Raw genomic sequence first — 13216 nt, 5'->3', positions numbered from 1 at the left:
ATATTTGTTCACTATTGTGTCATTTTGGGCACATTTCTGTAACAATCCCGCCAGACAAGTGTTCAAAGTGTTCACAATGTCTTTGGCGAAGCCAACTAGCAGCGGCCCTATACGGGCCGCGAACAAGGCCTCCAGCTGGTCTCCGAGGTTATCATTGGTCACAACAGTCTCATGTACGGTATCCTCTGTTTTTTTCCTCCTTTCTGTGTACTTCCTAGCTCCGGAACCATTTACTCGGGTGCATACTGGCAAGGAGGGAAGTGAAGCTTTAGCAGGTGAGCGGCCAGCAATCGCTACAGGGATATGGCTGGGATTTATCACCACCACCTCAGGTTCCAATGGAATGCAGGGCGCCTGGACAGACTCGGTATCATGAACACCGTTTAAGGGTGGCAGGGGGCCTGACCTAGTTCCTGTTCAGCATTAGCGATTTCCTTAGTGAGAGCCCCCACAGCCGTTGACAGGTAAGAAATTATTGTCTCTGAATGTCTGGGGACCTTTGCCTTCTTTCCCCCCTCCTCAGTAGTTAATATGTTCTTTCGCTTACCCATGTCAAGAAGTCAGGGGGCTGGCCCAGCCCGGCCTCCTTCATCCTCCGACGGCCCGCCCTTTGCCCGGGCTTCACCGGGCGCGTCCCCGCGCACATCCCGCGCACATCCCGCGCAGCGATTCCTGCGTGCTGTAATATAGATCCGATAGGAGGGTGGGCGGGCCTCGGGCACAGGTGTAACATGCATGGACTCCTGGGAGTTGGAGTCCCGTGCTCGCGTGCTTCTCCTGCCCTCACAGCCACCTGCGTCCAAGGTCAGCAGTCGGGAAGTGCGTGCTCCCGATGACAAAGTCCCCCTGTCGCTTTCAAAATGCTCTGGTGATGTGTGCTGCGAAGCGGGACCCACGCCAGCGGTTTCCGCGAGGAGTTAAGAAGGTCCGATGGGAGGGTGGGCAGGCCTCAGGCACAGGTGTAACATGCACGGACTCCTGGGAGTTGGAGTCCCGTGCTCGCGTGCTCCTCTTGCCCTCACAGCCACCTGCGTCCAAGGTCAGCAGTCGGCACTTCCCAGGGCGTGCTCCCGATGACAAAGACCCCCTGGCGCTTTCAAAATGTTCTGGTGATGTGTGCTTCATACAAGAGCAGGTCCTGGGGCACCGACACCCCACGGGATGCCGCTCTGCTGCTGTGGGTAGTGGGCGACAGCTTCCACTGAGTCTTCAGGACTTCCGAGCAGGAGGCGGCTTGTAAGCCGTAGCCCGGCCGAGTACAGGGTGCATCCTGCAGTATACCGAGGCGGGAAAGAGGGTGGGGGTCTCCGGTTGATCCCCCTCCCCGGAAAGGAAGGGGTAGGTAACAGCACTCAATGCGCAGTGCCCAAGCAGAGCTGGTGTCCCTTCACAGTTAAAAAAGAGAAAGACGTTTAATTTTTAAACGAAGTAAAGAGTTGCTGGTCTGAGAACTACTCCACCGAGGGCAGCTCCCACCCGTACGACAGAAGGGGAGGAAACCCGCGCCGCCGTCACTCTCTCGGCGACAACTGGAGAGCTGACAGATTAAATCCCAATATTGAGAGGAGTACGCCAGGGGTGTATCCTCACTGTAACTTGTACATTAATGATGACGTGAAAGATCATTTGGACTATAGGAACGATTCCTCCACATTAAGTGGTTGCAAGGTGCCCATCTTACTCTTTGCGGATGATTCGCTCCTCATTTCCAAAACCCCTATGGGGCTCCAGATTTTGATCAATAGATTTGTGGGGGTTTTATAGTTCTAGAGGGCTTGAAATAAATGCTAACAAAACTAAGTATATGGTCCTCCGAACTAGCTGTGCAAAGAATTGTATAGTCAAAGTTGGGAATGAACTGCTGGACAGAGTTGATAGTTTTAATTACCTGGGGGCTAGGATCTCCTACAAATTTAAATGGGGACCCCAAATCACCAAAAGCATGCTGCTAGTCTAGCATTGGTCAACGCTAGGAGAACGCAAACCCGTTCAGTCACTCCTGCCTTACACATTTACCGCACAAAGTGCTAGAGTCTACAGTGCAGAAGTAAGGGGCTGTACGGATACCCACCAGCTTTGTATTGCAGAGAACGATTTTGCTAGAGCATTAGTTTCAGTCCCAGTTGGCACCCCTCTAATCCAACTCTTTTTTACTCTGGCATGAGTAGGATCACTGTGTCTATCTCCTTGAAATCTTTAGTTTATTGGGTCCGACTCTGCTCTACACCAGAGTTAAAAGTCTATAGAAACTCGCTTGGTGAATTAATGAGAATGAATAACGCCAAATCAGTTCCCTGTTTAAAAGTTTGTTTCGAATGGATTAAAAGATTTGGGCTATTAAGACTCTGGGGCGATTGTGCATCCCTTTCCAAAGCTGAAATCCGTAGTTTAAAATCCGATACTGGGCATTCGTTTACAAGCAGTATGTTGTTAGTACCTCCAATGGGTCTTTGGCTAACTTGTTCTTTGAGAGGACGTCTGGTCCCTGTTTTGAGCTCTAACTGGACTGTATAGCTCCTCCTATCGCTAAGAGTCTGTTTGTACGCTTCCAGTTTGGCTGTCTTCCAATGAGATCTTTTACAAACAAATGGAGCAAAAACCCATCTACCAATCGGTGTCCAGCCTGTGGCTCCGTCTCTGAGATGCTTGCGCTCACTTTTGAACAGCCCTTAGGATTATGAAGAGTGATACCTCACCTCCATTTGTGTTTGCCATTAGCCTGTTTCTGGCACATGTTTGGTGTAAACGCCCAAGGTTTTTGTTCATGGATGCCAACGAATAATGGAACTAATTGGAATATCTGATACCCACGCATTGCATTGATCTGATTGAAGACGTTTTGTAATGGTTGTACTGGGATTATCACCAGGAACTTCCTAGTTATTCCTTGTATTTTTCTAAATGTTTTATTTGTATACCTTACTGATTTTATGTTGTTTGAATTCACTGTGTATTGTGCAATAGAGTCTCATACCAGTCCCTTTATCTGCTGAGAATAATGATATGACACCATTGCACAATTTGTCATTGTGATGTTTTATACATTGATCTAATGATGTGACTCATGCATCTGTGCCGCATACTTTTGCACTACCTGATGGAACTAATGATTTGATTTTATTATACAATCTTGTGTAAATAAATTTATTCACTGTTTTAATGATGTGATTTTATTACACTCTTTTTGTGTAAAACATTGTATACACTGTTTTAATGATGTGATTCATGCAATTGTGTTTTACTTTTGTACTACTTTGATCATTTTTGACAACCGAATAAAGTATCTTGATGGTGATGATGACATGTACTTTTCCTTTTAAAAAGAAAAAGCACTGACTTAAAAATCATTTATTGAGTGTTATTCTTGTGTGCCAGCGAATGGTGATTTCTAGCCCACACCACCTCCTTTGAGTTGACCTTGGATTGCTCTGCTTCGCTACCCTGGGAGAGTTAAGTTCTACAATGGGGTGCTTGGTTCTCAGTATGGAAAATCTTGCCCATATTGCTTGCGCTGGCCTCACATCCTGCACAACTAAGAACCCAATAACCTACACATCCCTACAAAATGCACAATACCCTTGAACATTCTTTAAACAAAATGTAGTCGGAGAGGCCCAGGCAGCCGAACAGGCTCTTACTTTTCTACAAATCAGTCATCATGCTTATTTTTGGATATCTTCCTTCTTGGAATAGCAATCACCTTAGCAATTCTTTATCCTTTTAGCTGTCTGTGCTTTAGCTCTTTCAAGGAAGGACATCCAATACAATTTTACTAATAAAATTATTAACTCCAACAGTGCAAGAACCCAAAGTCTGTAATCAACCTTAGGGACCTAAATGCCATATTCCAGCCAGAGAAGATTGGTCATCGCAATGGACTTGCATTCATTTTCATGAAAGACAGTCAAACACGGAGCATTTTTGTGTACCATGAGAACGGAGAGGTAAATTAATTCTTTAATATTTTTCTTGGTTGCATATATAAATGTATTTTGAATTCTTGATTGCTGAATGCCCTGAAGTGCTGATTGTAACAACAAGGAATTCTAGCGACAAAGCTAGAACTGGACAAACCAAAGGCTTGAGGAATTCTCATCACCAATTTCCACAAATGCCTTGTATGCAGTGCTTAATTTATGCCTGTGAATGCAATTGGTGGGCACCCACACTGTTTTTTTGGAACCAGGATTTATTTTTCATTAGCCTTTGAACCAGAACAAGAGGAAAGAAAGTAGGAAGAAGAAAAGGATAGGAAAATAGTGATAAAGAGAGGAAGCAGGGTCGAAACAGAACCTGGTGAGGTGGTACAAAGACCAAGCCGCCCTGGTATTCGACAGCCCCAGAATTTGACACTTTGGGACAGGGCACTTATTTTTTCACAAGTTAGGCGCTGCATACCTTATTTGTTCTCCTCTCATTAAACCATGAACAGCAGAGGCCTCTCTGGCATGAAAAATCGTGCTACTGTGTTGACATTTACATCTCCTGTGTATTCAACAACACCCCGTAAAAAAATTAAATATGTATGTTCTATGCAAGCACACACATTACGCAGCCTACTGCAACAGTACTCAATAAGGAAATACGCAGTTGAGACAGATATTTCCGACCATACCTCTTGCCCTCTCTTCTCTTCCTGTTGTTATCTAGTATTATCATGCACTATGTTTATTGTCTTGTCTTCTGCAGGACATTGTCGATTGGTTCAACTGCATTAGAGCAGCAAGACTAAGGTACCTTAAGAAAGCGTTCCCCGATACTCCAGAGTCTGAGGTGAGTAAAGATCAAAGCGTTAGTAATGTAGGGTGGAATATCACTTCATATATTTCAAACAATACTGGTTTACTGTAGAAATTAAATTAACGATTTGAACGTATTGGTAGGGATTACCTTGTCTTGTGTTCCTTTTGTTTGAAAATGTTAGTTTGTGTTAAGACTATCTTCAAACCGGTCTTATAAGTTGCTTCTCTGAATAACTAATTACTAAATAGTGCCATTTATTTTCAAGGAAGATGTTGCCCTTCTTTGTCATGTTCAAATCTCAAACTCTAAGTTTGAGTTTCCGCACTGTAATGTATTATATTGCATTTCATTGTGTGTGTGTGTGTGTATATATATATATATATATATATATATATATATATATATATATATATATATATATATCCATACACAATCCTTCTCACGAAGGAAAAACGAGGCGCCCACCAGTAAATTCCACAGCTCCGTGATTTTTAATCAAAGACCATTTCCATTTAGCAGGGTTAAAAAAACGAGAGATCTACGCGTTTCGGTGTCGCAGACACCTTGGTCACGATCAACCTTTCACTTTTTTTTGGCATTATTTAAAAGCCTCCTACAACTGATAGTTGCATCCCTTCCTGTCACATGGTATATGGGGTCTAACTGCATTATGGGTGCTGTAGTTTTTTAATTAAAAAACAACTGGAAAAGCAAAACAATTTTCACATTTTTTGGAAATCTCTCCCTTTTGATTGTAATATCAAGTATCAAATACCACTTTTTCATTACACCTGAAAAATAAAGTTACTGTTTGTTTCATTCCCTTCAGTGGGATTTCATCATTGTTCCACCTATTACAAGGTGTTCCCCTCCAGTGGGGTGGCATGTGTGGTAGTTACATTTTAGTCATATGTTTTTAATTTTCTTTCTTTGTTTGAATCCTTATTTTTATTGTTTTATTCTTATTTTTGTTGTTTGTTTTAATTTTTTCCTCTTTCCCAGCCTTTAGATGTCCCTTTTTACAGATGAATATATAACTCCTCAGATTGATTAAGGCCGTGTGGGCTTAAAGTTCGAAGATTTAGAATGTGGCCAGATTCTTTCTGGCACAAGAGTTTTTCCCTGTTTCCTCCACGCTCACTCCTTGGAATTGTCTCAATACCAAAGAATTTTAGGCGTTTCCAATCGCCTTCATGAAATTGTTCCATATGTTTGCTTTCGATCTGTCCTTGTGGATCGTTGCTCTTGTGTGTTCTATTATTCGTTTTTTAAGTTCACATAACGTACTTCCTACGTATAGCATTGGACATGGACATTCCACAACATATACAGTGTACGATGTTTTGCAAGTGATTAATTGACATATCTCTCACATTTTGTTATTTGCCATCTTTACTACTCTTGTTGGTTTTCCGATTTCGCACATTTTGCATGAATAATATTTTACAAATCCCTTTGTTTTCAACCATGTATTGTCCCGTATCTTTGATTTGAAATGGCTGTGAATCAGATGGTCCTTGAGGTTTTTCGCTCTTCGATAGGTTATCGTTGGGTGCCTTCCCACTATTTTACTCACAGTTTAATCAAGGTGCAGGATTTTCCAATTTTTTCCTCAATATTTGAGTAATTTCTTTGCTTTCCTGGCTGAAGTCAGTTATCAATCGTATTGGTTCCGGGTCATCCTTTTCCTCTTTGTTTGACTGTTTCAGACATTCCTCTCGGGATTTCTCATTTGTTTTTCGCCAACATTTTTCCACATTTCCTGAGTTATATTTTGGAATCTTGAATCATTTTCGTGTGGCAGCGCTATGTCTTTGCCATTCAGTTTCCTCACTGCAAATCCTTCGTATTCGGAGGAATTCCCCATAAGGAATACTGGAGAAGAGTGACTCTTAATGGAAGCTAGTTGCTTCTAATGTGGCATTGGTTGCAGTACTTTTTCTATGTAAGGTGGTTTGGATTTGGTTTTCCTTGATATAGATTTCAGTATCCAGGAAAATCACTCGTTGATTACTTATTTCATAGGTGAATTTCAATCCTGGCATACTATTATTGATGATTTCAAAATATTGCTGGAAATCTGTAATTGACCGATCCCAAATGATGAGTAAGTCATCAATAAACTGTATCCAACTTACTATTTTCTCTGTCATTTGATCATTTCCTGCATTCCAAGCCATCTCTTTTTCCCAATATCCCATGGCTAAACAGGCATAGTTTGGGCTAAAGGAGAATCCCATGGCTGTCCCATTGTTTTGGCGATATATCTCCTCCCCAAATAAAAATATGTTCTTGGTAAGGCACATTGAGATCATGTCAAGTAACATTTGGTTGTGATTTTTATATTGGATATTCCGATCTTGTAGGAAATAGTTACATGCACATAGGCCCATGTAATTCCCTATATTAGTGTACAAGGATATGACATCCATAGTAATGAGCTGATAACTTTCTTGCCAGGGAGTATTTTGAAGTCTTCACAACAGATCACTTGTATCCTTTATATATGAGCTTAATTGAGCTACATATGGCCTGAGAAAAAAGTCTATGTAGTTTGAAATGGGTTCTAATAAAGAGCCCTTCGCCGATAAAATTGGTCTTCCCGGTGGTATTTGTTGATCCTTATGTAGCTTGGGCAGAAAATATATTGTTGCCGTTATCGGGTGAGAAACTGTCAAGTACTTGTGCTCTTCATCATCGATCAGATTCTTCATTTTCCATTCCCATAATTTGTCATCCAGATCTTTCTTAATTTGGGTTATTGGATTAATTTTTAGTTTTTCATAGTATTTGGGATTTCTCAGTTGTCGATGTGCCTCTGTGATATAGGCAGTTCTGTCTCAAATAACTATGTTGCCTCCCTTGTCGGCTATTTTGAGTTCAATCTGATCATCTGATGTGAGCTTTTCAAGTGCTTTTCTTTCATTTCGTGTCAAATTGTCCTCATAGTTTGATCCCTTGATTTTGTATAGGTCTTGAATTACTGCTTCCTGAAAAAGATCCACCTTATTCCCAGGTGGTAACTGGGGATAAAATGTTGATTTTGTTTTTTTTCCACTTATGCCCGCTCCAGCTTGGCATGTGGCCTGATTTAAGGGGATTACCTCATCATCTCTTGCATCTAAATTCAATAGTGTGAGATAGCTCTCCGAATCTTTCACTAGTAGGCCTGTGGTACCATCTTTCAACATACTTGTTTTTTGTTGTTTTCCTTGATTTGCAGTGAGGAAACTGAATGGCAAAGACATAGCGCTGCCACACGAAAAAGATTCAAGAACCGAAAATATAACTCTGGAAATGTGGAAAAATGTTGGCGAAAAACCAATGAGAAATCCCGAGAGGAATGTCTAAAACAGTCAAACAAAGAGGAAAATGATGACCCGGAACCAATACGATAGATAACTGACTTCTCGCAGGAAAGCAAAGAAATTACTCAAATATTGAGAAAGAATTGGAAAATCCTGCACCTGGATGAAACTGTGAGTAAAATAGTGGGAAGACACCCACCGATAACCTATCGAAGGGCGAAAAACCTTAAGGACCATCTGATTCACAGCCATTTCAAATCAAAGATACGGGACAATTCATGGTTGAAAACAAAGGGATTTGTAAAATGTTATTCATGCAAAATGTGCGAAATCGGAAAACCAACAAGAGAAGTAAAAATGGCAAATAACAAAATGTGGGAGATACGTCAATTAATCACTTGCAAAACATCGTACACTGTATATGTTGTGGAATGTCCATGTCCACTGCAATACGTAGGAAGTACGATATGTGAACTTAAAAAACGAATAATGGAGCACACAAGAGCAACGATCCACAAGGACAGATCGAATGCAATTGCTAAACAAATGGAACAATTTCATGAAGGCGATTGGAAACGCCTAAAATTCTTTAGTATTGAGACCATTCCAAGGAGTGAGCGTGGAGGAAACAGGGAAAAACTCTTGCGCCAAAAAGAATCTGGCCACATTCTTAATCTTCGAACTTTAAGCCCACACGGCCTTAATCAATCTGAGGAGTTATATATTCATCTGTAAAAAGGGACATCTAAAGGCTGGGAAAGAGGAAAAGAAAACAATATTTCAAAAAAATAAAACAAACAACAAAAATAAGAATAAAACAATATAAATAAGGATTCAAACAAAGAAAGAAAATTAAAAACATATGACTAAAATGTAACTACCACACATGCCACCCCACTGGAGGGGAACACCTTGTAATAGGTGGAACAATGATGAAATCCCACTGAAGGGAATGAAACATAAACAGTAACTTTATTTTTGAGGTGTAATGAAAAAGTGGTATATGATACTTGATATTACAATCAAAAGGGAGAGATTTCCAAAAAATTTGAACATTGTTTTGCTTTTCCAGTTGGTTTTTAATTAAAAAACTACAGCACCCATAATGCAGTTAGACCCCATATACCATGTGACAGGAAGTGATGCAACTATCAGTTGTAGGAGGCTTTTAAATAATGCCAAAAAAAGTGAAAGGTTGATCGTGACCAAGGTGTCTCCGACACCGAAACGCGTAGATCTCTCGTTTGTTTAACCCTGCTAAATGGAAATGGTCTTTGATTAAAAATCACAGAGCTGTGGAATTTACTGGTGGGCGCCTCGTTTTTCCTTCGTGAGAAGGATTGTGTATGGATGTGAAAGCAGCGTGGTTCCAGTGCAGGCAGCTGCCCCCATGGTGAGCGCTGGCATTCCTGGATTTCTTTGAACCATCGTGGTGCATATATATATATATATTTATCCCATATCCCAGTGGCAGTTGCAAGTGGGTTTTAGAGCTAGGATTGTGTGTTTCCATAGGTCATGCATTTTTTGTGGTTCTAATTATTTTAGCCCAGTTTGACGAATCTCCACTAATCTTTCAAAAAACTGCTGCCTTCTTGAGTGGTTTGCGCACGGAAAGTTTTCAGGGGATCCATGAAGCGGGTCCTGGGAAAAAAAAGGGCGGTCCCAAAATGTGTTTTCCCATTTAATTTTCCATAGGCCCTTTAGTCACAGCTACCGCCTAATCCACTGAATGAACCACATTTGGCAGAAAAAGTGCTGTTTGTGTTTTGATGTAAATGAGTTTAGTAGATTTGGAGAAATGAATGTTAAAAAAAATTATATCACACCGCAGAGGATCCACGTAGCCGATAGATCTGATTGGTTACTAACACTTCTACCAGGAAGTGGGTGCAGCCATCTTAGGAATCGGGACTAAGTCCTGAGTTATAAAAAAAATTAAAAAGGGAATAAGGTAAGGATACCCTTACCTCTTAGGCTTTGGGGGCGGGGGGTGCTGTTCAAGTAGGGCCTGATGTGTCGGGGTGCACCCAATCTCAGCTAGGATGTCCGTGACCTTATGCAGAAAATAGGTCCGGAAGTTAATCCTATCGTTTACTTCTGGCTGAGTTCTTTTAGTATTTTAAAAGCCCCTTTATGTTTGTTTGATGCAGCCATGATTCTTGCCTCATAGTATTCTGCCTTCCTGGTCATAATGGCCTTTTTGTATGAGGTAAGCAAGAGTTTGTAGGCAGCCAGATCGGTTTGGCTATCAGATTTTTGCCACTTTCTCTAGGCTTGGCGGAGAGTTTGCTTCCTGCCCCTCAGTTCTTCACTGAACTAAGGCTGTGCGCAGGGTAGGGTTGGCTTTATGTGTCTGGTTGGCCGCAGGGCCTGGTCACAGGCTAGGTCCAGCAGCCAGCCCTACTCCGCACATGGCCTTTGGCAGGGGTTGGATTTACGTATGGTAATAACATATTACTTTACGTAAAAATAAACCTAGAAATTCACTCAAAAAACAAAAGTTTAAAGTAAAGTTATAGTTAGGTGAAATGTTCAGTAACAACGCAATGTTTTACACCACAGAAATCCACCAGTTGTAGTTATAATTATCTCAAGTAACTATAACTCCGGTCCTAAGGTAACTATAACTTACGCCCTTGTTGTGCACTGCTAATTATCCCACATATTACATCACTCATGACATCTTCTATGCCATCATTGCTAATACCACTGCAACATTTACAATGAAATTACTGATGAGAAAACTGTTCATGGCTTTAACTGGTGAATGTCTATGGTTTTTAGACATTATGTTGTTACTGAACATATCACCTAACTATAATGTTACTTTAACCTTTGGTTATTTCAGCTACTCCATATACATTCCTTTATCTTGCAGTTCATGCTTATGGCGGGGCTGTGAAGCACTGAGATTTGAATCTTGTTCCTGGATGCCATTCGTATGACATGGTAGAAAGCGTGCGGGTTGTAGTTATGAATGTAAGGTGAATGTCAGGGGAGGTGTAGGAAACATGGCATTTTATTTTCAAGAAAACACTGTGCTATTAGGCCAATGCTTTCACTTAGCAGTGATGTGTGGTAGCTATGAAACACACATTGTGTGCATACTATGCTAGTCTTCCTGAATTTTGGCATTCTCTCAGGTTAAATGGACGTATTTGTAAGAGTCAATGCATATATGGTTCATTCTGCAATGGAAATTGTCTCAGTCTAATTACATCGAACTATTTAAAAAACTAAAAGTAAAAGTGCTTTTGGTTAGTTTTCTCTAAATTCTATATTTGGGGTCAGTTGGCAGTTAACATGGCTTATATTGTTATTCTGGAATGCAGGCATTGTAATACTGGTGCTTTTCATAATGGCTTGCTCAGTAGCTTTGAACTATAAATAATTAAACTGTGCTCAATTGTTCTCCAATAGCTAATACTGAGGATCACAAGGAACTACGTGAAAGAAGGTTACATGGAGAAAACCGGGCCAAAAGTAAGTTTTATCTATTAATCCTTAATCCTTCATCTATGTAGTCTTCATGTGGAGCATGACATCATCAGAATAATCAACTTTGGCCCTAACTCTTCTGATGGAAAATCATTTGCATCTGACATGCTTACCTTAGCCCCCAGGAATACAATTGTTTGGGTAGTGGATAGGCTATACTTGTCATATTTGTGAATGGATTTACATTCTCTGGCCCAGGACATGGTTTGTGTCAAACGGTCACTTTCTAGCCAATGCTCTATCTTAAATCTAGTGAAGCAATTGAGGCAGTGACAAAGGGAATCCCACTTTGAAATCTGATATCAATGTTTCATGGTGTCCAGGAAATCAAGAAGTGTATAGACCATGGAAGACAGCAGGTCTTAGAATAGGCAGTCCTCCTAAAAATAGCGTCAGTACTAGTACATTTGCCTGCATCCCTTATTGTATTACTCCGGTATTTAGTTGTGTGGTAGTAAGGAATCTCTAGGTTTTGTTATTATCTTTACTGAAATCTGCCACTTTTTCTCCATACTCCTATTGGCTGGAAGGGCGTGTGTTCAGTCTTTTGGCATATAAAAGGGATGTACATCTTTAAAAGCTAAATGGGCAGTGTCAAATGCAGTAAAGGAATGGTAGATGTCATGGGTTGATCCTATGGTGAATGACAAATTTAATTTGGAGTATGCTTTATTGTCGAAGAGGGGATCGTCATCAATGGTTCTCTCATCAGCCATCTAGATTTGGAGGCGGTTACCATGAGTTTTGTCATTGATGCTGAGTCACCTGTTGAGGGGGGAGAAGTCTTATGCTTGGTCGATGACAAAAGTAGTGTAATTGGCAATGATTTCTTTGTTGACAAGTATATTATCAATGATGCGATCACTGCTAACAGCATTCTGGACATAGAAGTAACGATGGATGGTCCAGTTATCAACAGTCAGAAGAGGCGGATGGATAATTTTTACTTTGATTTTGTCCAAAAAATCAAAGGTCGTTGACAATATTGTAGAAGGCATACTTGGAGTTTGCCTCATTGAGTGAACCTGAGAGCATTTTGCCACTGGAAGGAGCACAACCTTTAACAAAGTCTGAATGATCTCTGAGGACTTCATCCTTTTCCCCCCAGATGTCCCAACTCCACATCCTTCTTTTTCTTGCTGCTCCATGAGAAAGGTAGTGTGTGCTGGCTCCTTGTCTCAGTATTGGGTACCTTTAAGGTTGAAGATTACCGCCCAAAACCCTCACCCCACCCCTTCCCTTTGATTGAGGTACAGGGAGTAAATACACTATCCAAAGATCGGGGCCTCACAGATTTGACCAGGCTTAAAGAGTGATTTTTTGGGCAGCCATTTCTGACATAGTGAAAAAAAATGAAGAAGGTTGAAGGGACAACTTTACTTTGTATTCAATAGCCAGAGTAAGGGGCAACGGGCGGACTCTGAGCCTTGCATGTCTGAGAGGAGAGCGACATGACAGAAAAAACAGCTCTAAGAATCAGTGGTGGCTGGTAATTTTGAGAAGTGTGGTGGACACATGTGCACTGACTTCCACCTGTCCATGAGCACACACACTCACACCCATCCATGTACAAGTACACGTACACTTGCTCACACGTATGCATCCACAAGCACACACGTCCGCACATACACCCATACATTCACAAGCACACATGTCCGTACATA

General features: G+C 41.2%; 1 protein-coding gene across 2 annotated transcripts in view; it reads left to right on the top strand.

Annotated features, from left to right (window-relative positions):
* The window catches only part of ADAP2 (ArfGAP with dual PH domains 2), a 267951-nt gene that overhangs the window by 191329 nt on the left and 63406 nt on the right, over window positions 1-13216 (top strand). For both annotated transcript variants that reach the window (XM_078654379.1, XM_078654378.1), the window contains exons 6-8: window positions 3798-3944; window positions 4690-4773; window positions 11475-11537. In XM_078654379.1, coding sequence (XP_078510505.1) covers window positions 3798-3944; window positions 4690-4773; window positions 11475-11537 — 294 coding nt within the window. The remainder of the gene's footprint in view (window positions 1-3797; window positions 3945-4689; window positions 4774-11474; window positions 11538-13216) is intronic.

This window comes from Lissotriton helveticus, chromosome 7 (genome assembly GCF_964261635.1).
Source record: "Lissotriton helveticus chromosome 7, aLisHel1.1, whole genome shotgun sequence".
NCBI lineage: Eukaryota > Metazoa > Chordata > Amphibia > Caudata > Salamandridae > Lissotriton > Lissotriton helveticus.
The sequence above is the reverse complement of the archived record's forward strand: the minus strand, read 5'-3'. Positions and strand labels throughout refer to the sequence as shown.